Source organism: Cavia porcellus, unplaced genomic scaffold (genome assembly GCF_034190915.1).
Source record: "Cavia porcellus strain 051 isolate PalLab524CR breed Dunkin Hartley unplaced genomic scaffold, mCavPor4.1 scaffold_1, whole genome shotgun sequence".
NCBI lineage: Eukaryota > Metazoa > Chordata > Mammalia > Rodentia > Caviidae > Cavia > Cavia porcellus.
Genome location: NW_026947484.1, coordinates 213536748 through 213561614, shown reverse-complemented (window position 1 = coordinate 213561614; position 24867 = coordinate 213536748). Strand labels below are relative to the sequence as shown.

The following is a 24867-nucleotide window of genomic DNA, read 5'->3' as shown; positions in this document are numbered from 1 at the left end:
CTGAACATTTTTCATATACTTATTGACCATTTATGTTTCTTTTGAGCATTCCATATTCACTTCAGTTGGCTTGTTTATTGTTGTTGTTGGCTATTTTATTTTGCGGGGTTTAAATTTTTTTGAGTTCTTTATATATGCCAGGTATTAGTCCTCTATCCAAGGTGTAGCTAGCAAAAAATGTGTCCCATTCTGTAGATTGTCTCTTGACTCTGTTGGTTTTTTCCATTGCTTTCAACTAAATATAATCCTGCTGTTCTTGGTGTTATTCCTTATGTAACTGGAGTTATGGTTAGAAAGTCTCTGCCTATTCTATAAGAGTTTTATGCCTTATCTGCCAGCATATTCAGTGTTTCTGTTTTAATATTTACATTTTTGATCAATTTTTAGTACATGATAAGAGGTATAGGCCTAGATTCAATCTTCTGTATGTGGATAGCCAGTTTTCCCAGCAACATTTGCTAAAGAGGCTTCATTCCTCAAGAGCAGGTTTAGGCCTACTTGTCAAAGATCAGATGGCTGAATGTTCCTTGAGGTGTTTCTGTATCCTCTATTGGTTCAACTGATTGACATGTCAGTTTTTGTGCCAGTACTATTCTGCTTTCATCATTGTAGCTTTGCAATATAACTTGAAATCTGGGATTGTGATGCCTATTGCTTTGCTCCAGGACTGCTTTCCTTATTTTGTATCTCTTCTGGTTCTATATGCATTTTAGGATTGTTTTTCTCTAATTCTGTAAAGAATGTTGTAGGTACTTTGATTGACATTACTTTAAAACTATATATCAGTTTTGAAAATAGGAACATTTTGACAATATTGGTTCTATCTATCAAGGACAGAGGATGCTGTAGTATGGGTTTGCAAGGGAAACAATATCATACAAAACACATCACTTATAGGATTATCTTATAATATTCACCCACCGAGTCAAATGCAAGAGTGCACAAGATCTAACCACACACTAGAGTCCCAAAGAACCCAGCTGAGGGCCTAGACCCCATGGCAATGTTCTTGATGAGTCGAATTTAAGACTTAGGGCCCATGGCAATGTCCTCCAAAAAGTCCATCAGCGGGCTTAGAGGCCATGACAATGTCTCACGCAAGTCTGCATCAAGGATCTGCACTGGAAACGCCCAAGGGTCAGCGGTGGAACCCAAAAAGTCTGTGCTGGTGGCCTGACCGATCTGTGCTAGCAGGCTGAGAGATCTGCATGGAGCCAGGAAGCAACACTCAAAGTAAGGGCCAGTGCTCCCCTGAAAAGAACTGCAGCCATTCTCACTAACAGTGAGGTCCTGAGCTCCTCTGATGATGAAAACAGCTGAGTTCATATCAAGAAAACCAGCACAACAGTCCCCTCCAGGAGAATCAACAACGTCCCATCTTCCTCTCCAAACTGTTGGCAATAATCCGCAGGTGGGCCCTCCACACCCAGCACCACGCCCATTCAGTTCAGCTTGGTGTTACAAGTTGATCAACAGTTGTCCATCCACCACAGGGGATATCTTTCCATTTGCTGATAAATTTTTTCCATCTCCTTTTTCAGCATATTAGTTTTCATTATAGAGGTCTTTTACTTCCTTTGATAGGTTAATTCATAATATTTAATTATTCTGAATGCTATTGTGAATAGTATTGATTTCCTGATTTCTGAGTTCATTGTTGGTGTATAGGAATGCTATTGACTTTTGTATGTTGATTTTGTGTCCTGCTAAATGTGGTTGTCAATTCTAAGAGCCTTTTAGTGGAATTTTGGGCCTTCTATCTATGCAAAAGATCATGTCATCTGCAAATAATAATAATTGAACATCTCTCTCTCTCTCTTTTTTTTGTCTTTTTGAAACAGGGTCTCACTATGCAGTTCAGGCTGGCCTTGAGCTCACTTTGTAGTGCAGGCTGGTCTTAAATTCCCAAGGATCCTTCTGCCTCAGCCCCCCAAGTGCTGAGATTACAGGCATGGCCTCCCATGCCCAGCTGACTTCCTCTTTTTCTATATGTATCAATTTTATTTCTTTTTCTTGTCTGATTGCTCTAACACTTCAAGTATATAGAAGTGGTGATAGTGGACAGCCTTGTATTGTTCTTGATTTTAGAGAGAAGGCATTCAACATTCACCCATTTAATACATTAGCAGTGGGTTTGCCATAAATTGGTCTTATAAGGATGAGACGAGAGGGGTGCCTTGCCTTGCAAGTGCACAGTCGTGAGTTCGATTCCCAGTATTGTCAAAGACTTTTCCTGCATCTATTAAAATGATCAAGTGATTCTTGTCTTTGCTTCTGTTTATGCATTACATTTATTGATTTGTGCATGTTAAACCACCCCTGCATACCTGGGATGGAATCTATTTGGTCATGATGTGTGATTTTTGATAATTTGTTGCTTATGCCATCAGAGTTAACATAAAACAGAGTAAAAGAAAATAAAAACCCAACCTAACAAAACAATGAAAATGATATGGTGTTGGGGGCAGGGAGATCTTCTCCCTGTAGGTTATGGTTCTCTCCCTCCACAGTTAGCAAATGGCGTTGACTCATGGACCGAAGGCTTGGATCTGGCTGTCACCATGCCGCAGCAGCACCCGCATGGTGCTGGTATCCGGGTGGGGATCTCCTCCCATGGGGCCTGGTTCTCTTCCTCTGCAGTCCGCAAATGGTGCTGACACCCTTTTTTTTTCCGACTGCCTTGATTTTCACCTTTTCTTTTTTTGGTAAGATTGGTTAGCAGTTTGTCATTTGTGTATTCTTTCAAACAACCAACCAGCTCCTTCACTGTTTATAATTTTGACTCAATTTTACTCATCTTTGCTTCAACCTTTTTAATTTCCCTCCTTGTACTATCAATGGATTTGGCTTGTTCTTGTTTTTCTAGGACTCGTGATGCATCATTAGGTAAATCTGAATTCATTGTTTTTCTGATGTGAGCATTCACAGCTATAACTTCTGTTAGGAGGGCTTTCATTTTGTCTTAAACACCCCAAATGGCTTCTGATTAAACACTGTCATATATGGCAGACACATGGCTATATTTCTTCCCAAACTATAGCCTGCCACGTGGAAGGAGTCACTTGCTATTTTAGCAATTTATAATAATAATGGGCTTTTCTTGGGGCTCCTGCTTATGGCCCAGTCTTTTCTTTCTTCTTGGGACTGCCGATCCTCCCTGGATTTAACTTGTGTCAGCAGAGTCAGGTTTCTGTTCCTGGAAACCAAGCTTCCTTTCCTTCCTTTTCTTTTCTGGGTCGCTCCATTTGTCTAGCCTCTCTGTATTTTCTAGAGTTCTTGACAGCTTCCTCCTGATTCCCAGAGATCTACTTCTTTTTCTCTCTTCATCAAGTTGTTGTTTCCCAAGTGCCTTGATTCCAGGTCCCAGAGAGGATATATTTTGCTGCTGCTCTCTGTTCTACTATTTTTAATTCCCCCTGGCAGAATAATTAATAATGGACAAAGAGTGGAAGCAATCCAATGTCTGTGAACAAATGGATAAATAAGATGTGTACATCTATACAGCAGATTAAGCAATAAAAACAAATATTAATACATGATAAAACGTAGATGAATCTTGGAAACGTTACAGCAAGTAAAAGAAAACTGTCATAAAAGACCACAGCTTATATGATTCTACTTACATCAAATGTTCAGCATAGACATATATTTTTTAAGAGTTCTCTAGAGGAATAGAATCAACAGAAAATATATATGTATATTTACACTAAGCATAAGGAGATTTATTTAGGTAGTATTACAGGATCACGGCAGAAGAACCTACAATTGGTGTCTGTGGTACTGAGAGCCAAGGGACCCAGTAGCCCACAAGCCTATTGGTTGGTACCACTCACATTCAGGGTGGGTCTTCCTCCCTGTTTGCTGGCCTACATGTCAATCATCTAAATACCCTGAACCATGCTTTTTTAATTTGCTAAGCATTTCTAGGGCTGAGGTTGAGGTGGGATATAGAGCAACTTCTGGGTAGGCACAGCAGCTTTTTGGGGGTGATGAAAATGCTGCAAAATTTATCATGATAGTGGTTGCAGAACTCTGAGAATACTCTAATGCCCACTGGTTTGTAACACTTTAAGTGGGTAAGTAATGGTCTGAGAATTATATCTAGATAAAACTGTTACTTAAAAAAAAGAGTAAGATAAAATTTCTGAAGTTGAGCTTTTGATCACAGACTATTTTCTTTGGTCATGGCCCTATTTACTGGGGCCAGCAGACTGTAGAAATGAAGAGTTGGCCAAGGCTCAAAGGAACTCTCTTGCTTTCTGCTTTGTTTTGAGCAATTTATTTTTAAATAACCCTTCATGAAATTAGCTAAACAGGGTCTACTTTTGCATATCCTCTCCTAGGGCTTTTGATATTTTTATCTTGGGGACGGGGCAGAATGCGGAGCATATGTCTGCTTCTTGGAAAGATGTGGAGGGTTAAGGGCCAGTTGTCAGCTTTGGTTTTCTTGGCCCCTGACTCACGTCCATGTTCAACTTCAACAGCGTCCAGTATCAATCACACAGGAGCCAAACACGCCATGAGCCACAGAGCCCTCCCCACTGCTCTGAATATCTGATTCTTTCTTGAATGGATGCACAGTCACTGCTGTGTTTTTGGAGCATTGGGAGGAAGAGATCCAAGGGAACCTTATAAAGAATGAGGAAACAGAGCCTTTTTTTGGCTTCAGAGTCACCTGGTGATGCTGCAAACTGTATGGCTAGTAGGTTCTCCTTACTCCCTTGCCTAGGAGCTGGTTGGGTGTCCTCATAGTCTACTTTATAAGTACAGAATAGGAATGAGGGATGACTCAGAAAACCGGAGTGGTAAGAGGCAGCTTAATTTAGGTAAGTAGGGTGTATTGGAAGAACATCAATCCTAATGCATCAGTCTGGCTTACAGGCTCCCCCAATTTATTCACCCCATGTATACCATCCCCAGCCCCATCCTCAGTCAACTGTTACAAGGGAAGCCTGGCTACTACCACGGTAATGCTGTTTGTTGTCTCACCTCAGCTGGGCACAGGGTTGGGGGCGGGGACCAGACTTCAGAGTGACATCTGTCACACTTGGTGGTATAGGATCCAAAGTAACCCATGCATAAAAATCTAACTTAACTGGACTTCTCCTTTAGCATCTGTGCACAAAGGCCAAGAAATAAAACCCAGAAGTATGGGGGAATCCATGGCTGGTAAGGGAAACACGGACCAGTTAGAGAGAAATAGGAGACCGAAAACACCAAAAAGCCAAGTGTCTCTTTCTTACCTCCCTTCCACTCTTCCACTGCTTCTAGCCAGCATCATTCCTGCTGCTGGAACATAACCTGGCAACTACACACATGGTAGTGACCAGCTCAGTAACACAGCCCTTTGTATTTGCTGTCCTGGGGTTATAATCCTCAATCAAACGTGAGCAGGCTACGTTTTTTTCATGCTCAATTTCCTAGAGAAAATGAGCTAAGACAGAGACTAGTGTAAACCTGAAGAATCAAAGTAAAAAAAAGGGAAAACTCAAAAGATATAAATTTGTATACATACTCTTAAGATAGCTAAGATGATTGTATTACTGATTCCATTAGTTTTTGGAACAAAACAGTCAGTATCTGGCATAGGATTAGATCAGTTTTACATATCTATATCTGGTAATCTGAGCAACTCTTCTGAAGATTAATTAATAACCTCTGTTAAGTTCCTACCACCTTGTTTTGAAAGCGTATACTGGTACTGTTTCATGCTTTTTGTTATTATTTATTTGTCTGGGGTTTTTTTGGTTTGGTTTAGTTTTTCCCTCTTTAAAAAACAAACAGAGGGAAGATTCAATAAGCTTGATAAAGATAGCGTCAAAACATTAAGGTACATACATGCTGATAAGGATGGATGTATATTGCATATTGTAAAGAGGAAAAGGTAGAATAATATATACAACATGATCCTAGTTTACTAAAAATTTTTATTTTTTAGCTTTTGAAACTTTATTTTTAGTACATACATTTCATGAACAGAAAGCCTCTAACCCCACACACAATTACATAACCAAATGTTTTAATTTCATCAACATTCAACTATTTACACTGTCTTTCCTCAATAGAAGTACAAACCAAAATGTCTTGACAAGAAATCTTTACCAATAACAATATGTGTTTGAGGACTGGGGCTTTAGCTCAGTAGCATAAGTACCTGCCTGGCAAGTGTGAGGTTATGAATTCAATTCTCAGTACAAAAAAAAAAAAAAAAAAAAAAAAAAAAAAAAAAAAGGAAAAGAAAAATAGTATGTTTGAGTTGGTCTTATAAAGCCAACAGGATGCAAAAATAATTTTAGGTGTTTCCCAGGTAAACTTGACAGTATACCTTGCTAGGAATTCAGTTGCTTTCGCTATTAAAGGATTAAGTTAAACAAAATTTGACTAAACTGGTTATATGGTTTAGATTTTAAACATCTTCCACAAGACTCATGTGTCTAGAGGTTGGGTTTTTTTTTATAAGGTTATTGGATTGGGGGGCCACTATACTCATCAGCAGATTAATCTAGATGTACCTCTGGTGATGCTGCCTAGTTGGAGGAGGCAGGTCTGGGAGCATGCCTTTGCAATGCGTTTCTCCCTCTGTCTCTGTGTTTCCTGGTGGCTATGATGTGAAAAACTGTCCTCTACCATGCCCTTCTACCACATGGTTGATATCTTGATCCACCAGACAGCCATGGACTGAACCCACTGAAACTGTAAGCCAAAATAAACATCTTCTTTATAGTTGCTGGTGCTGGGCATTGTGTCAGAAGGTGAATAATATACTAGGGTTTTGTATGTTAGCTTTTCCTCACTTTAACCTTGTGAAGCAAAAAATCTGAGCACACTTCAGGTTTAGCACTGGTGCCATCTCCTTTACTGCCAAGAGACTCAAACCTGGAAAAGTCATGGGCTATCTCAAATGATCTTTGGGCTCACAGAAAGATACCCAAAGGCATTGTTTCTTGTGGGGAATTTCTCTCATTGTTGGCTTATAATGAAGTTGAAAGTTCTGTCACAGGTAAAAAACTTTTAGTAGCAGGCTTTTGTCTGTTACTTGATTGCTTATGCAAAATACTACAGTAAATCTGGAGGCTTATCTTTGGCCAAATTGCTTGGAGAAAGCAGGATTCTCAAAACTGGTTTTTGCAAGGCAGCCCAGTTACATACACTGTTCTCTCTCCCTCCCATCTTACCTATCTCTGTAACTTCCTTAAGTTTAAATTTTTCTGCTAGGATTTGGCCCCATTCTGTCTTAGGCCTGTTGGTGGGCTACACTGCTGTGGAAAGCTCTCTGGCACTGGAGAGGTTTTCTTACGATATTTAGATTAATAATTTATGTCCTTTCTTCAGTGTAAGACTTTTTCCTTCAAAATATCTGAGGGGTAGGGATGTCAATTTTTATTTAGATTCCTGATATGAGGCAAGAAAATGGCAAATCTTTTCTGGGGATGGCTTTTAAATTAATTTTAGTGTAGATAGGACCAGAATCTGAAACCCAGCCTGTGCACAAAAAGAACATCCTCATTGTCCAGGAAGAGTAAGTGAGGAGAAATCGAATGTTTCTTCCTGTGGAGCAGGATGCTTTGGCAATGGGCCCAGTCATTCAAGAGTTCTCCATGATCTGTTATTCAAATCCAACTTTAGGCGAGAGGCCAAGATGAAAAAACTAACTGTATCTTGACTAGCTATAACTTCATCCTGGCCCTTCTTAGCACCTCCTGTTTTAAGATGAGCACTAACTTAGAGATCAGGGCTAGAAATATAGACACCCTAACAAAACATCCCATCAATCCAAGGCAAAGCTCTCCAGAGTCCTGTGGCTTCAAGCGATCAGGGATGCCTCAGTAATCCCAAGAGGAGAGTGGCCAGGTTAAACTAGAAAACTCTCATGATGTTGACGTTAAAATATATTTGGCTGCAGTTTAAATTGCAACTCTTTGGGAATGAAAACATCCTTTCAAGATGCCTTATTCATATTTTGGCCCTCACAGATCACCCTTTCTATTTAGCAGTCCCTGTTGGATATTTGTCATTGTTTGATGTTCAGCACATCCAGTATTCAAATACATTCCAAATAGGAAAGAGAGCAAGGACAAAGGACAAGAGAAGCACAGCAGCTGGGACTGAGCTCCCTAGTCTTTCTAACTTTCTAGAACAGTACCTCATGAATTTTGCCTGTACTTAATTAGCCAGAACTGCATTATGTGGCCACATTAATCTCCATTAGCTACTTTATTGCTCCCTGAAAGTCAGAACTCTCTTAGTAAGGGAGAAGGGAAGAAATAAATTCCTGCCCTTATGGAGAAATTCAAAGAATTTATGGTCGAATATCTTAGATTTAAATGGACTCTTTTCTACCTTGTCACCCATTCTACTGGTGACCTCATTCGGTCTTACTACTTTGACTGCTAAATTTCATTAGTTTTGAAATGTACATTGTTAATGTAGCACCTTTCGCTGAACCTAAAAGTGCCTAAATGTCTAATGGACAATGCCACTTACATGTATGAGTATCCCAAATTAACCTGTACAAAATGAACTCCTTCATCAAAACTGTTCCACCTGCATCTTTGGTTGCTTAGGCCAAGAACCTTGGAGCCATCCTAAACTCCTGTCTTCTGTCTTGTTTTGTTTTGCTGAGACAGGATCTTGCTATGTAGTTCAGGCTGGCCTTGAACTCATGGCAATCCTTCTGCCAGGAAATCCTGTTTGGTTCTACCCCACCCTTCAACTATATCCAGAATCCCTGTATTTCTCATCATTTCTATCACTAAATTCTGACCCAAGCTACCAAGTCACCTAAAATCATTATTCAAACAGATAACCCCTCCTGAATTGTCTGTTCCTGACTTGCTCTTCTCTACCGATCTTATCCTCACCCTCTTTAACTCCTGCTATACACCCATCATCACTCCCTATACTATCCCTGCCAGAAACGGCAAACTCCCGAGTCAGGACCATGCTAATCTCACGTTAGACAATCATCCTGGTCTCCCGTTTCTTTTCCCTCATCCTCCCTGCAGCATCCCTCCGACTCCACCAGGACCCAGGCATGATTCCTTAGTATTACAACTGTCTACGGCCCCTCACTTTCCTCCTGCATTTCCACTTCCTCCTGAGCTTACATTTCAGTCAGTTCTTTCTTTTGAGTACATGTCTTCAACTCTCTTGTTCTTCTCTACATTGTACCCTTCTGGTGAACTCCCAAATCTGATTTGGTTACCCTTCCACCTACTCTGACCTGCACCTACCTACACAATTGGTATGGCTGGAGGAAAATTTACATGTGAGCCCGCTAATCCTACATTCAAGTCAAGATCACAGGCCTCAAATGGAAAATTAAACACTGCCTAGAAGTCATACTCTGTTTTGTTAGACGTTTTGCTCTCATTTTCATTCTTTGCTGGCCTTTCCCTTTCTTCTCAAGTCTCCATTTCCATCTCTTGCCTGTGCTCAGTCTCAAATGATGGCATTCCTTCTTATTTCAAAGAGAAAGATGGAAGGAATCTAACAAGCTCTCACCTCTGTGGCAATATACTCAATCTTTTCTCCTGTTAATATGAACTCTTTGTGTTCTTAAGTCAATCCTTTGTGTGCTAGATTCCATTTGATCTCACTGAATGATACCATTCTAGTAAATCTTCCCTGTCTCCTACACCAAATTTTCTGATTCACTGCACTATTTCCATTTGTGTACATTACTTCTTTTATCTTAAGAAATACAAAAATCCTTTAACTCCACTTCCCTCTTCCAGCCATTATGCTCTTTTCTTCTTTTATAGTCAAATTTTCTGAAAGAACTGTTTGTATTCACTGTATCTAACATAACTCCTCTATTCTTTCTTAAATCCAAATCAGTAAGGCTTACCTCCACCATTTACTGAAAAATAGCTCTTATAAAGGTCAGCAGATATTTGTCCTAGTTAATTTCTGGTTATCTTTCATATCTCAGTCAAACTTCACTGAAACACGTTGTAGCTTTCTAAGTCAATTAATATGCTGTCACTGTTATAGCACTTATGAAGGCCATAATTTTATATTTTATATGACTTTGATTGATGATTCTTTTCTCCTCCTAAAAAAGAAAATGTTCCATAAGGACAGGGACAATATATATTCTATCATAATTGTATGGTCAGTGTCTAGCACAATGCTTGGTACATAAGAATTTACCATTCTTATTTAGGGAGAAATATAGTTTATCATCATCAGCACCATCTTACATGTGGATTTGCAATGATTAAATGACATGTGACCCTTCATCTCCTGGTTTTGGCCTTATGAAGCCTCCACCATGTGTGGGACACACAGAACAAACTATGCAATCTGGTGTGACACCACGTCCTCCTTTTGTCCATGAAAGCTTAGTTACCAAGTCAACAAAGCTTTACACCATGATCTGCTCTAGTTCCTGAATCTGAAGTACCCAGAAAGAAGAGACCCTTCCCCAAAACATTTGTTGAAATTATGTACCACTGGGGCATATCACTCATCACAGATTTATGAACCATGAAGAATACTGGGGAAGGTAGGAAGATCCAGCTGAAGTTATAATATCACAATTCATTGTCTGTTGAAGACCAGTAACAAACAGAGAAAAAGCAGTTCAGGAGTAGATTACAAACTTCACGGACTTATAACAGGACCTGACTTACACAACTTATAAGGAGCCTAAAACTGTGTTAAAATGATGTACACACAATTTGGAAGACTGTATTTTTTGAAAATAGCAAACTGCCAGGTAGCAAACTGTCATGAGATATAGAGTCAGTAAAGATTTTTTAAGAGTTTACTGTTAGCAGACAAGGATATGATCCCAAGTAGATGACTCTGAAGATAAAAATAGGTACTATTAAAAATGATGCCAGGACAGTGGATTTTTACTAGTACTGTCCCAGACAAATAAATTAGAATGATCACACTTCAGGAACCATTTTCTAGAAAAACAATACTCAACTATGCAAATAACTTCATTAGGCAAGTCAACAACAGCAGCACAAGTCAGAATATAGACCGGCCACCAGTCTAGTATGAGCCTCATAGTCTTTGACACTAAATGGTCACATTAATACCATCCCCACTAAGTAAACAGAGTAAGTCACTTCCTTTATCCACTTGTTTTTCTTACCCTTCTTAAACAAGAAAGATCTAAATTCAATCTTTAAAATAGTCATTTTTATTCCATTTGAAGTTAATCGTGTCGGTTAAGAAAGACTATATACTTCTGTGATTAGCTAAGTCAAATAAAAATCACTCTTTAATTTCATAGGCTTCCCTCTTCCCCAAAGGTGTGGTTTCATGAACCAAACCTTCATGAACCAATCTTCAATCAAGATTGACTTCTGGGTCATTCACTGAAGCAACATGGCAAAACAAATCACTAGCCACAAAACTTTATCATACGGATCAATACATATATACTTCAGAGCAATGTTCTGAACCATTCACTTGACAGTTACAAACACATATGAATCTGTTCCCCTACAAATACTATTGTATTTTTTGTTTAGCAAGGGAAAATAAAGATTTTTGCAAAAATCATGTATCCCATCCAAAAGGCCTGATAATAGCAATAGTAACAAAAATCGGAAAAAAGGAAGTATTGCCATTCCAATGTTTGTTGAAACATTGCATAATTCAAATCAAGAATAAAATCCCATAAAAAATTTTAAAAATAAAATCCCATATAAATTCAATAAGGTAGATGCTGGCCAGTAAAACTGAGGCAGTATGTTATAAAAAATGTAGTCAATAATGAGTTACAAAAAATAAAGTTCTGATCAAAAAATTTACTACAAAGTGCTACATAAGGATGTGTACTAGTTACTTTCTTTAAAGGGAAAAGAAACCAAACACTTGGTTTTCTATTTACTCATAAGAAACACATAAGGAAATGTTCAGAAAATACTTCTGTCATTAGGTGATTTGTGTCTCATATGCTACCCAGAATTCAGGAATATTTTGCTCATCCTTATTAATCTGTAGAAATAAGGAAATAAAATCAGTGTCGGATCTTCAGCAGGACATTCACAACACGCGAATAAGGTCGAGAGTAATCCTAGAACGGGGGATGTCGATGTTGAGGACGCGGACTTCCACTCTCTCTCCAGGGCCCAGCCCCAGGCTCCTTCTCTTTTTTGTTTTAGAAAGTTTTGCTTCTGTTACATTTCGTATGGGAATCAGCCCTGACTGTCCCACTCCTATGTCCACAAAAATCCCAAACAGAGTGGCATTCTCAACTTTGCCGGTCAGAATCGTGCCAACCTGCAGATCCTCCAGGCATACTATGCTTCTCTTGAAATCAGGTTTATCAAAATCTGTAAGGAAAGAGGAAGTCAGTGTAACTAACAAGGCATTGTACTTCGCAGACACGATACAGCTTAGTGGGTCAGCATTTATTGCTTGTTGATTACAGGTGCAGACCAATGTTAAGCTTTGACAGAGGATATAAAAGGAGCTGTGGACACAGGTCTGCCTTCAGAGAAAACGCAGCCAACAATAAACAGAATTCACCAGTAGGAATGATTCATGAGAATCAAACACTTTCTTTGCCAGCCTCTATTCTGGTAACATGTGAACATAAGCACTTCCCATGAGGATAAAGAGTGACAGATGATGAGGATGTATGTTTGCTCAATGAATATACAAGGCTAAATCATAAACACTGAGAAAGTAAGACCCATGGAGACAGGATAGGAGTTTTCAGTTTTATTACAACCTGAATTCTTAAGTTGTCTAAAGGTGGTACAAAGTACACTGACTTTTAGTCAAATGTAGATTTTGTTCCCACAACACTGGAATTCAGGAATCAATTCCAGTTCATTTCAAATAATATTTATCCAAACACAATGCATGGATTCTTGATAATCTATGGCTCAGAAACTCAAAGCAGCTAGAATCCAACCTTCCTTCTTCAACTCTTCAAACATTTATCAACTCTTATCATTACCTCCTGGTCAGGCACTCTGCTGGGTCCCAGGGACACAAAGACAAAGAACCTTGAATTTCTGCTGTCAAGTTTCTTAACAGTCCCTTCCCTCGCTGGTCCCCTTAAAGAATTCTCTGCTCAGACACTGTCCCCCAGAAAATGAGCATAAAGCATGCCAAGGAATCATTATGATTCTAGTTAAAAAACAAAACAATAAATGTTTTATGAGGTAGATAGTGAGAACTAACAGTTTAAGTGGAGCTTGTGAAGTATCTGTGGCCTTCATTTATCCACGGTCTTCTTGGGCCCCTTTCCTAGGATTACTGAGTGTTGACTCTAATAACAAAGAACACATTCTATGCTTGGATCTCTTTACTAAGACCTCATTTTACCCTCCACCCAGTCCATTTCCTTTTCCTCCACAGCTGTTGGCTTTATCCTGATTACTTGTTAGAGCTATCCTTTACATTTGTATTAACAACTGGTCACCTCTTTCCTCCCCTCCCCCAGTCTAACTATGCACACTACAGCCAAGATCTTTGAAAATACTAGGCTTTTTCAGGTAAGAAAAAAAACCAAACCTTCTTGAAACACTGTCATTTTCTTCATTAAAAAAAAAAAAAAAATATATATATATATATATATATATATATATATATATATGCTAAAATTGAAATTGATTCTGTAGAATTTTACCTAATGTTGAAGCAGTGAATTCCGAAAGCAAGAAACCTACTGTAACACAATATTACACTGGGCAAGACTGTGTCAAAGGAAAGTGAAACTCAGTCGCAGGGCCAGAGGCAGGATGGTCTCCAAGGCCCTATAAGGCATTGTTTTTATGCTTGGAAACTTCTCTCCCCTCCTTTTCTTGCAGAGGTCCAGCTGCTGCAGATTCCCCAAGGGATTCTGATCAGCTGCTTAGTTTAATTTTGCATGGAAAATCAGAGTCAGAAACTACTTAACATGTTCGTGAAGAGAGTTTAGGCCACTGAGAAATCAGAAAATCCTCCATGCACCATGCAAACTTTAACACTTTGATAACCACAGCTATGTATTCTGTCTACTGTCACCAGGCTGCTTCTGATGAAATGCTTTTGCTCAATTATGGAAACTCATATGCAACCCAAATGTTAATAAAAATGGAATTGATTATGTCATTGAGAAAACAGAAGACAGGATATGAGGAAAGAAAGAGGCATTAAGAAAGGAAATACTTGCTTTCTTAAAATGAAAGAAAGAGATGTAACACAAATACTCTTATGTAGAAACACTAAAATACCATCTACACAGTCAGAAGCACAACTGGCCTGCCTTTCCTCTTGAGGGAATGTTTAATGGTAGAATGATGGTGCTCAGATATCTTGAAAATTGTGACTTACACTAGGGCAAAGGTGAGTTCCATAGTTTGCTTCAAGAGACCTATTTGAAATTTCACTTGTCACACTGATAAACACTGTGATAATTGGAAAGCTTAGTTCTGAGCCTTGTGCCTCTATGCTTCTGCTCAAGAAAGGGCATCCCAGGTAAGACCATATAATTTGCATGTTAATCTGAGTCTACAGTTTAACTGGATAATGAAGTAACCAACACTATAACAAGAAAACAAAGATAGACAAATTCAGTACGTCTCACATCCATTTGTCAGTCTTCCAATGCAGTTGCACAGGCACTGTCACCTCAAATCTCACCGTTAGGAACCACTGATTTACTTCATATGGCTTGCAGATACAGCCCTGAAATTCACACAGAAGACTTCCAGAAGGAGAAGGATTTGTCTGTTAAAACAGCCATTTTGTGACAGCCACCTCCTGGATGCTTCCATTGCCACATTTTTACCATAGTTTTTACTGGTGTTTTTATTTTCTCCCACCTTTAGTTTTAATACAAAATCTATAGACTAGTTAAGGAGGCAGCACAATAAACCTGGCTGGCTGGTTAAATTTCCTTAAATTTTTCCAAGGAAACAAGTCCTGCCATTTCAACACAGCCTAATTCCGAATGAAAGGAGATAGGCTCTAACCACAGAATCATTTAAACTGGTTATGAGACAAGTGTACAGATTCATTTACATCTCAGGGGTTCCTATTCAAACTTCCTTAGGAAGTAGGTTATTTGATACTTTAATTCTTTTTCACTGGGTCATTGCTCTCAACAACTACAGCTATTATACTACTCTCATCCTCTACCTGTGCTGAAAGCCAAGAGTACTTTTAATTGCAAGGAAAATCAACAGAAAGATACTATCTTATTCGGTCAATGTGCTCATTGACACAGAATCCAGAAACCTGGACAGCTGTAATTTAGGGAAAAGATTCACTTTTTAACATGTGAATGGAATGCTTTATCTTGGACTTCTAGTTGCTAGAACATAAAAACAGCTTACAAAGGAATCACGAAAATGTATGTGTCTGCCTTCATGCACAAGCAGTATATACATGATTGATTTTAGTGTAGTATAATAGCAAATAAACAGTGAAGTAGTTCAGAGATTTGGCTTCTAGTTTTGGCTCTAAACACTAATTATTAAGACTCTGAAGGTTACTAAGCTTCAATTATCCCATGAATAGAATGAGAGAATCTGTCCTGCTTATGGCACGGAGCTGTTGGGAGAATCAAGAGACAATACTGATTATGCAAACATCAGATATTATATGTAACTGAAGTTCAACTTACCTGTTCGAAAGTCAAAGCTTTCGGGCTGGCTGAGACCATCTATGACGACCTGTAAAGTGTGTACTGTTGTCTTTAATCTTTCTGCAGCTTTCTCTATTCCTTCCTTGTCAAGAAATGAATTTATTTTTTGTTGCATTTCAGGTTTTCCAATCTCACCCAGTGTCCCTCCGATGAACAATAAAAATCTTCAGTGGAAAGAAAAGCCCGATATTTATTAATAATGTTACTTCTTCTCCAATCTCCTCACAAAGATCATCTTAAAATTCATGCATCTCAGATTTATATATCAATCATCTCAGATCCATACATCATTATAGTGAGTCAATCAGTCTTTACTGAGAATCTACACTCTATTCCATGCCATAGTAGGCAAACTATCTGGGGGGAACAAGGCAGTGAGAGGAGCAGGGAGTGGGTCGAGAACCTTGTACTGGTTTACACATGAAGCCCCTGCCTCAGAGCCAGCACCAGGAGCCCTCTGCAGTGTAATGTTCATCATCCCCCCTCCTCCAATAAGGTAATCTGCATTCAATTCATGCTTCCTGAAATTTTAGTTAGGAAAATATTTAAATTTAAATCAGCTAACAGGAAAAAAATTAACTGATGAAAGCAAAATCCAACAAATTATGCATCAAGCACTGGACTTCTGAGAAATGATGTGCTCTGAAGTGTGCTGTATCATTACTTCTGTGCACCATGATGGGAGTGGTGCTTGTGTAGCAGACTTTCAGCCTAATAAATGTCAAATTCCAACAAGCCTCACAAAAAACAATCTATATCAAGAACATGCAATATTCAGTCAGCAGGGAAAAAACATGGGAAGGGAAATGAGGTGTGGTTCAGTGGTAGAACATGTGCTTAGCATGAGGCCTTAGGTTCAATCCCCAGCACCAAAATCAAAAACAAAAACAAAAAAAACCAAAAGAGGATACCTGCAAAAAGGTAACTTTCAAAATGTAAGCAAGACCTCAATTATATTACGTAAAGTTGAACATTATAAACTTTAAGCATTACATAACTGCAGTATTTGCAAAATAAAAGCAGCTGACCTCAAAATTTTCCTTGTGTAGTTATGAAAATAGAGCTTTTGCAAATGGGAAGGGGAGCAAGAGTTGGAAGGAGCAGGGAGGGTGGGGAGGAGTAGGAGATAAAAAGATAAAAGAAAGAAAATGCATTATGTACAACTCCCTACAATACACATAATCGCTATGGACTGTGAACATATACTAACAATTTTTTTCCTTTTGCTATGTTCCCTTGCTTTCAGAGTTGCCTCTCAATCGCAAAGTTTTGGCATTCAGAAATAAGTTGAGTAAGAAAGAAACACGGAAAGGGTTAAGATGCATTTCTCTTCACTTTCATGTGAAAACTGTGCTGCACCTTACTTTCTTGACATTCCTTGGCTGGGTGTTTTTCTACATCATTAAGTTCCACTTCCTATGATTAATGGCACTTTAAAAATGTCAACACAGTAATCAGACAGATACTGATACTAATGCCCTCAAATCCTTTCCTCTGAGAATGTCTCTTGAATACAAGAAGGGGAAAAGGAAGCTGTTGGGGGTTTGTCTATAATGAGAATTGGGATATATCCCAATTAGCAGGTTGCTGGATCATCACAAAAGGAAGGTTTGTAATCCCAAGTCTCCTTTGGATTGATGTATTCAACCAGGAAAGTCCTCTTCAGTGATTAAGTATCCAGTGGAGAAAGCTCTCACTCACTTTTCAGTTGGTTAGGCCATCTCTTCAGGATTCTTATGTGCAATCCTACATATTTCTTAGCCATATTTTTTATAAGATTTCAGCATCCAATTATTTCTCTTATGAATATATTTTGGTGAACAGTCTAATAAAACACAGGAGTGATGCTTAGTATCCTTCTTTGGAAATGAGCTTGCATCTAAACTGGGGGCCAGGGAAACACACCCTGTCTGTATGCTCATGGCTTCCACAGCAGGCAGCGAGCCAGTAGGTTTCATTCAGCACTGACGGGAAGCAGCACACAGGGTCCTGGTGACAGGGCACAGCTGTTAGAGCCATGACTGAAGGGGAAGATGACACATGACAACCTCTGCCCACAGTCAACTTCCTTACAACTCTCCAAATAATTCATGCCTTGCTGATCAGGCTTTCCTACTATTCACGGTCTTGGCTTTATTGATCTGAAGCTGGTTATTTAAGCAGAACATCTTTCAAATCCTCAAGATTCATCTGCTAAAATGCCAAAAAGTATACACATGGGCTGTAAATATACAACCTTGAATAGCATTTCACAATTAACAGAAGCAATTAAATGGCAGAAACTTCCTAAAGCACTGTGTAAGCCTTGGCCTCAATAACAAAAACACTTATTCAGCAGGTCACAAGGAATCTTAAGACTGCGTGTGTAAGAGAGAACTAACTGCAACAGAAATCACTTTCACACATAGAATGCTGCATCTAGTGACTGCAGAGGTAAGAAAAAAACTTCTGTTTAAATTGAGTGCTTATTTCATATATCATTTTCATTTCTACTAGTCACTAAAACCAGTAAAAGAGCAACAAGTTGTGCTCCCAGCTTAATGCTTTATACTGATCAGACCTATTTTTAAATGGCTATGGAACAAAGAGGCAACATTTTTTTTTTTAATTTTACAAACAAGAAAAAAAAACATCAGAATTTCAAAACAAGATAATGAGAGAGTAACAATAATTAATACATTGCGTATTGTTATCTTTAGAGCAGTTATTCAGGATACAAGATGTAAGTGTGAGATATTGTCCAAACAATACTAGCAAAAACCTTTAACAAGGTCACAGAGGGCACAGGGACTGACCCCTCCTTATTGATTTCAAATATACTCAGCTGCACAGACAGGAAGCAAGGTTTTATGCTCAGTGGTCGTTCAATAGACACATGATCCTTTAATTTTTACATATTTCAAATTTTTACTTTAGAATTGAAAAGCAGTAATACTCAATATGAAGTACTTCCTAGCTCAAAATTACCAAATAAATCATTCCTTTAAGAAGCTTGGAACCAGATTGTAAGTGAACATGTACTAATAAATAATGTACTGAGAATCACGTTAGTGAGATTTCCTCACTTAATCATGACCGCCATCCTAAAAGGTACTTATGATATTATACAGGAAAGGAAAATTAAGCTTCCGGGGTTTAAATTATTTACCCAGGGCCATAAGCTATTCTTTGGCTAGAGTTTTATACATACATACAAAAGATATCTTTGCAACTGACGGCATGTAAAAATTGTGTCGTATTTGGTGAAGATAGAAAACACAACATTTTTGGTAATGTTTTACCAACACAATTTAATGGATGATTACTTCTAAACATTACACAGTTAACAATAACTACCCCACAAAGAACTTACTAGATACAAGCTTTTAAATAGACAGTTCTCTCCAAAGTCAATGAGTTACTAAAATCACAGGCTCACTCCACTGTCTCTGGAAGATTTTTTCAATTTGCTAAGGACTGCTGTTGGAGCTGCTGTTTTTATTTAATATGTAATTTCATCCATCTTATATAAAGTAAGAAAGTAGCATAAATGCAACAAATAAGCACATCATGTTCTTTTAGCACACATCTGTGCGAAGTTAAAATACAGACCTTGAAGCAAAGATAATGCTTATTTCTCAAACAGACAGCTATATAACCTGAAATCACTGACATTTTCAACAGAAACTTATTACAAATGCAGGGCTTTTCCCTTCAAAAAATAAAAAGTTTAGTAAGCTTCTTTTCTCCCAAAGAAGAAAAAATTCTCAAGATTTGTAAGACTTTAGGCACAGCCATTCAGTTTTATGTAATCATTTCCAGCCTGGAGATTTAGGGGCTGAGGGCTCGGTTCATTACATTAAAGCAACATGATACCCTACAGAGCACTGAAGAGCCACGGGGATGCAACACAATCACTTTAAAAACAACTTAATATTAGCATGTGCTTTGTGGGCAAAACACATATGATTTATAACTCCACCAAGAACCGTGCTGTGAGGGCAACGTACTTTTTGCCTATGTATCTTATCACTTTGTAGAGATTTTCATACTTGTTTATTTATAGTCATTTTTTTTAAACCTAGTTTTAGAGTAATCTCATCGGTAAGCAAAAAAAAAAAAAGTTAAATGCAGGAGGATAGACATTTTGAAGGTGACTAGGAACAGATAGCTCAGATCAAAATTTGAAATACAGAGAAGTATTTGGTGACTTAAAAAGAGAACATACTCTAAGAGGAAATCTGGCCTTTTAAACTGTAATTTGCAGGGTAAGCAGCGGGACACAAAAGATTGAGTAGTAGTGTTTTACTCTAAAAAACACTGATTTTATAAGCATTTGCAAATCTACTGCTCATAACATGAAAGACTCAAATGCAGCAAAGCAGAAGAACCTGCTCCAGTTAGGACCCTTGAAAGGGGAGCTGAACGGCACTGTATTTAGCAGCAAGCATTCTTCAGCTTGAAGCAAGACTGCCAGCTTTACCACAGCTGTCGTTCCAGCAGCCAAATCAAAGCAACAGCAATGTAACTACACTTTAATCACCATCAAAGAAACTTTTCAAATTTCTAACCTCCTTGTTAAGCCAAGACACTAAACTTGGCCAAAATTCTTCAAAATCTATGCTGGTGCAAAACCCACAAGTAATTATAAATTCAAATAGAGTGTATTTACAGAAAGACCCCAAGAAGCTAGTAGAGAGCTAACGAAAGTAATATCTAAATGGCTTTTCTTAGCATTTAATCAACCACAGAAGCAGCAAACAGTCTGTGTAAGAACTTACAGTGAACTGGCTTTTAAAAACTAATATAGGTAAATATTTTCGAAATGTAACCATTTTTAAGAGGGTGAGGTATTTGTTCTAAAAGCTCTTCTAGGATGATATGAGAGTAGTTTTAGATGCTGTGCAGCTATGTAGTCTCTGGGGAGCAGCTGAGCTAGAGGCCGGCAAGTTCCTTGGGGCCAGAGCAAGGCCACCCCCGAGTACATGGAGCTCCAGAGGTGAGCCATGTGAACAAGTTCCTGGGATTAGAACAGGGCCAGTCCAGCAGGTGTCTGGCTTGGTGTTATACCTTGTTAAATGTAGCAGTCAGCTCTGAGAATATTTGTCTTTCAGTGTTCTCAGCAAAACACTGAGACCTGGCACTTCTCAGGTCTTCTCAAGCCTCGTGGTGTGCTTCCTCTTCTGTTTATTGTATATAAAGAGCCAAACCATGCGGGGGTTGTCACTGCCTCTCCACCAGAGAGATCCACTCACACCTGATCCCAGATTTCCTTTTAGTATGTGTCTAGTTTCTCCTTAACGTCCTGTTGACCCCCTCTCAAGAGCCCACTCCCTGCACAGGTTGCAGTAGTAGTCTAGGGTGGAGCATTTTACTGTCATTACTTGGTACTGTGTGGAATGCCTTTGGAGCAGCTCTTATATTGATTAACAGCAGAAAATAACCTAGAACAACCAACAGGAAGATACTGTGATGGATCGAAGAATGTGGGCTTTATAAGCATCAGGCTGGTACTTGCTTTTAACTTCTGTAGAGCTTACTAAGTGTTTTCTAAGGGCCTATTATATAGGCACAGAAACTGGATACTTGTTGCCTGTTGTATTAACTAAATGTAGGAGAATACGTCTTTAGTAAGCTGTTTTAACCTTTATATTCCTGAGCAATTTAGCATAGGGAATCCACTTTGCTTAGAAAATAAAAAGTGCCAGTTAAAATGTCCTTCCATTAAAAAAAGTCCATCCCTAGAAATCTTCTAGCAGTTGAAGATTTACGATGATTTTCCTTTTAGAAATAGCTGAAGTCTGTGCTCATAAAGTTATATCACAGTATATAAGATCAGTGAAATAACCAATGTCAAAAGTAACAATGATTATATGAACTCATAATGTATTATATACTGTATAATTATCATAGTTTTAAAAACAAATGAGTATGGATGCATAAAAATGAAGTACTGAAATACTGTTTTTGCTCTAAAGATGTCAAAACTCTTGTTCCGTTTCAGGAACTTCCATAGATATAAATTTACAAGTGACATTTTACAGGTGGGATTTTATGTTCAGATGCTCTGAAAGTGCTCAGTAAGATTTCATTTAATTCTTTCAGAAATTTATTGTAGATATACATTGAAGAAAAGGGAACCAAACTTATCAGAGAAGTACACAGCTGAGACCACAGAGCTGTGGCTAAAGTAAAGTTATAATGTATCACATCTTCATTAGCACCTCTACCTCCTTATTTTGGAAGACTTTCAATGTAGACAGAGGATTTAGACCTCAGATGAAATTTGGCACCCAGAACCACTGCCTGGGAGCAATTTATTATTATTTTTTAAACCAAATTTGCAAGAAAAAAATTTTGGCTCTTTTGAGTTACTGAGTAAGAGTTGGACAAAATTAAGTTAGTGGTTTCAAAGGCTACAGACTCTCTACAGCTCAAAAACACTGTGTTTAGAATTAATATAATTTAATTTACTGCCTGTAAAGCCATAACATGGATTAGTGACTGTGACTATTTGAAAGAGAAGAGCAAATAAAGTATTCAAAAACACACAGGCTGGTGACAGAGGGCTGAAATCAAACAATTCTGGCACTGCAAGGGATGAAGACTACGGCAGGAGTAAAGGCCATTCTTCCTTAGGTAACAGCCTTTTTATAACAAAGGTCAACTTGTCAAAATATACTCACTCCCCCTTCAAAAAGTATGAAAATGTATAACATCTGCCGTTTCATTATGTCCCTGGCTGTCCTCTGAGGGGCAGACCCTGTTCGTCCATTTAAACAGTGAGCCACTGAGGTCAAGGTAAGTTGCTTATGGCAGCTCAGGAGAGAATGAGAAGAGACTAAGGATAAAATCCATAGCTGGCTTGGGGACAGAAGGGCAGGAGGAGATAATGGAAGACTAAATCAATATCCTCCTGAGTTTCTGGCTCCAGACAGGATAGTCTACACATTAGGCAAAGAAGACAAGAAGAAGGGCGGCCGAATACGTACGCTGCAGATGGGGGGGACGGAATGGCCAGTGGCTCCCTCTCTTTTCTCCACTGGGTACCAACAGTTTGCTCTAGGTCTATAGGAGAGGAGCCAGCAAGTCCTCCAGTGTCCAGAGCCAGCATGAGCATCAGTTACCAATGTAAACACGCCAAGTCACATTGAGATCACAAGGCGAGACAACACATTTGTTCTTGGACAACATGTGACTTTTCTTTTATGGCTCAGTCTGCTGGCCTCTTCTCAGTCACAACCAAAATAGCAGCAATAGTGATTAAAAACAATGCTGTTTCAGAGCTGAGTTTTCTACATACACTAACTCCTGTACTTTCATGAGATATGCATATTATTATTCCCACTTAGCAGACCAAAAAACTGAGGAATGGGGAAGTCTCAGGTCAAATAGTAATGATTTGAATTTAGGCAGTCAACAGTGCGCTGACTCTAGACTGAGCTATCACATCTGTAAGTGTAGTCTCAGGTCCTTGAACCTCCTAGAGTCCTCTACTACTTTTGTCAGAAATTTGGTGTGTGCTGTATGTTCAAACGGAGTATAAGACATTAGATGACAGTAAATTCCTCAGAACCTAACAGCCTTGTCAGCTAACTCTCATCATTGAGTGGGTGGATTTATCATTTTTCTCTTTTGTTGGAGCACTGTTGAAAATATGTCACTTCCTGGGAACTACAGTAAAATGTTCAGGTTTTAACTATGAATAAGAAAAAAAAGGCGCTGGGTATTTAGCTCAGCGGCATAAGCGCCTGCCTTGCAAGCAGGCAGTCGTGAGTTCGATCCCTGGTACCGATAAAAAGGAAAAAGACAAAAAAAAAAAAAAAAAAAAAAGCATTTTTAATAATCTGTCCATTTAACATCCTTAATTTTTAGATTTGTTCTTTCTTGTATGATGCTGTACCTCTATGCAAAGGCAATCTAATACTGTATAATCATAGCTCCACTAGAAGTTATACAGGATAATTCATTTATACATTAAGTTAATTGATTATCAAAAGCCAGCAATGATTATGTCTTAATTTTTTGTCCACATACTGGTAGTTCTTGTGAGCCAAGTTCAGAAAAATCTGAGATCTTGCAAATTTGTATAATCATCTCTTAGGTTTACTTACCTAATCATTGTTTGTTTTACAGCATTTGCAGCTGAGTTTCTTTTTAGGCACACTCCCCATGAAGAAACATGTTTTTAGCACTAAAGGAGGCAGGTGGCACGCCACTGCAGAAGACAGCTGTGGCGAGTTTTACATTCGGGGAGGATGTTCCCCATACGCAGTAAACTACGAGAAATGCCATCAAAAAAGTACAAGTAACAAGTCCTGACTCTTCTGCTTGTTTATGATTGAAACTATGAATATCAAATCCATGAATATGATGGATTTACTGTTGCCTTTTTTGGTTTATTTTTTTCCCTTAAAGTCAACTGAAACTCCCTCCCATTACATCTGTTTATTTGCTAGAAAATGTCTTTCCTTGCTGGGCACCAATGTAAGACTGGAGAGAAAGTCACAAAACCTCTTAAGACAATTCTAAAGAGGAGTTTGGGGCCGCTAAATCCTTGAGCAAGAAAGGGCAAGAGTAAAAACCTAGGAGGCGCCCCCTTATTTAGGGTCTTCTGTATTGGCTATCCATCCCCATCCCGTTTGATTTTACTGTAAAAGCTCTATGACTTAATCCTGAAAGACAGTGTCTTCTGGAGCCATCTCAAGGTAAGGGGGACTAGTGAGGAATCCTTTATCCATTTGTCTCATCAGGGAATGCTTGTATATCAGGTTGCTTGATTCTAATTTTGGCATGAAAATTTTGACAAAAATTTTTAGTAAATTAGAGGTTTGTTTGACTTTGGTATAGAAGTTTATTTCTTCCCTAAGTAAAGTTTTAGCCAGATGTATGTGATTATTCCTATACTAGAACTGAATTTTAAATTTATAGCTGTCTACTCTCTAAAAATACATATTACATTGATTTTAAGAGTCAGAAAGAGGTACATCAGTGATGCGAAGGGAAATATTAATCCTCAGAGTAGCGGTACTAAGGGAAGTGCCAATACTCGGTAGGGTAGCGATACCAATTGTTCTTGCTATACATTTATGTGCTCCATTCGAATGGCATTGCAAGCCACATTTTTGCTTCACAGGCTGTTAACCACTTCTAAAAACTTGTCTTTACAAAAATTTCTCCCTAATGGCCAAAATGGAAACAACAAATACTAGCTAACGCTTTAACAAAATGAGTGTTGAGTGACAGCCTTGACACTAAGTTTCCTGGTATTTTCCAAGTTA

At 38.5% G+C, this 24867-nt stretch overlaps 1 protein-coding gene across 2 annotated transcripts in view; it reads right to left on the bottom strand.

The window, feature by feature from the left end:
• Positions 1 to 5907: 5907 nt before the first annotated feature.
• The window catches only part of Srbd1 (S1 RNA binding domain 1), a 234164-nt gene continuing 215204 nt past the window's right edge, over positions 5908 to 24867 (bottom strand). For both annotated transcript variants that reach the window (XM_023566369.2, XM_063229102.1), the window contains 2 exons: positions 15587 to 15771; positions 5908 to 12299 (listed from right to left, as the gene is read on the bottom strand). In XM_023566369.2, the coding sequence (XP_023422137.2) occupies positions 12010 to 12299; positions 15587 to 15771 (475 nt within the window). In that variant the 3' untranslated portion in view covers positions 5908 to 12009. The remainder of the gene's footprint in view (positions 12300 to 15586; positions 15772 to 24867) is intronic.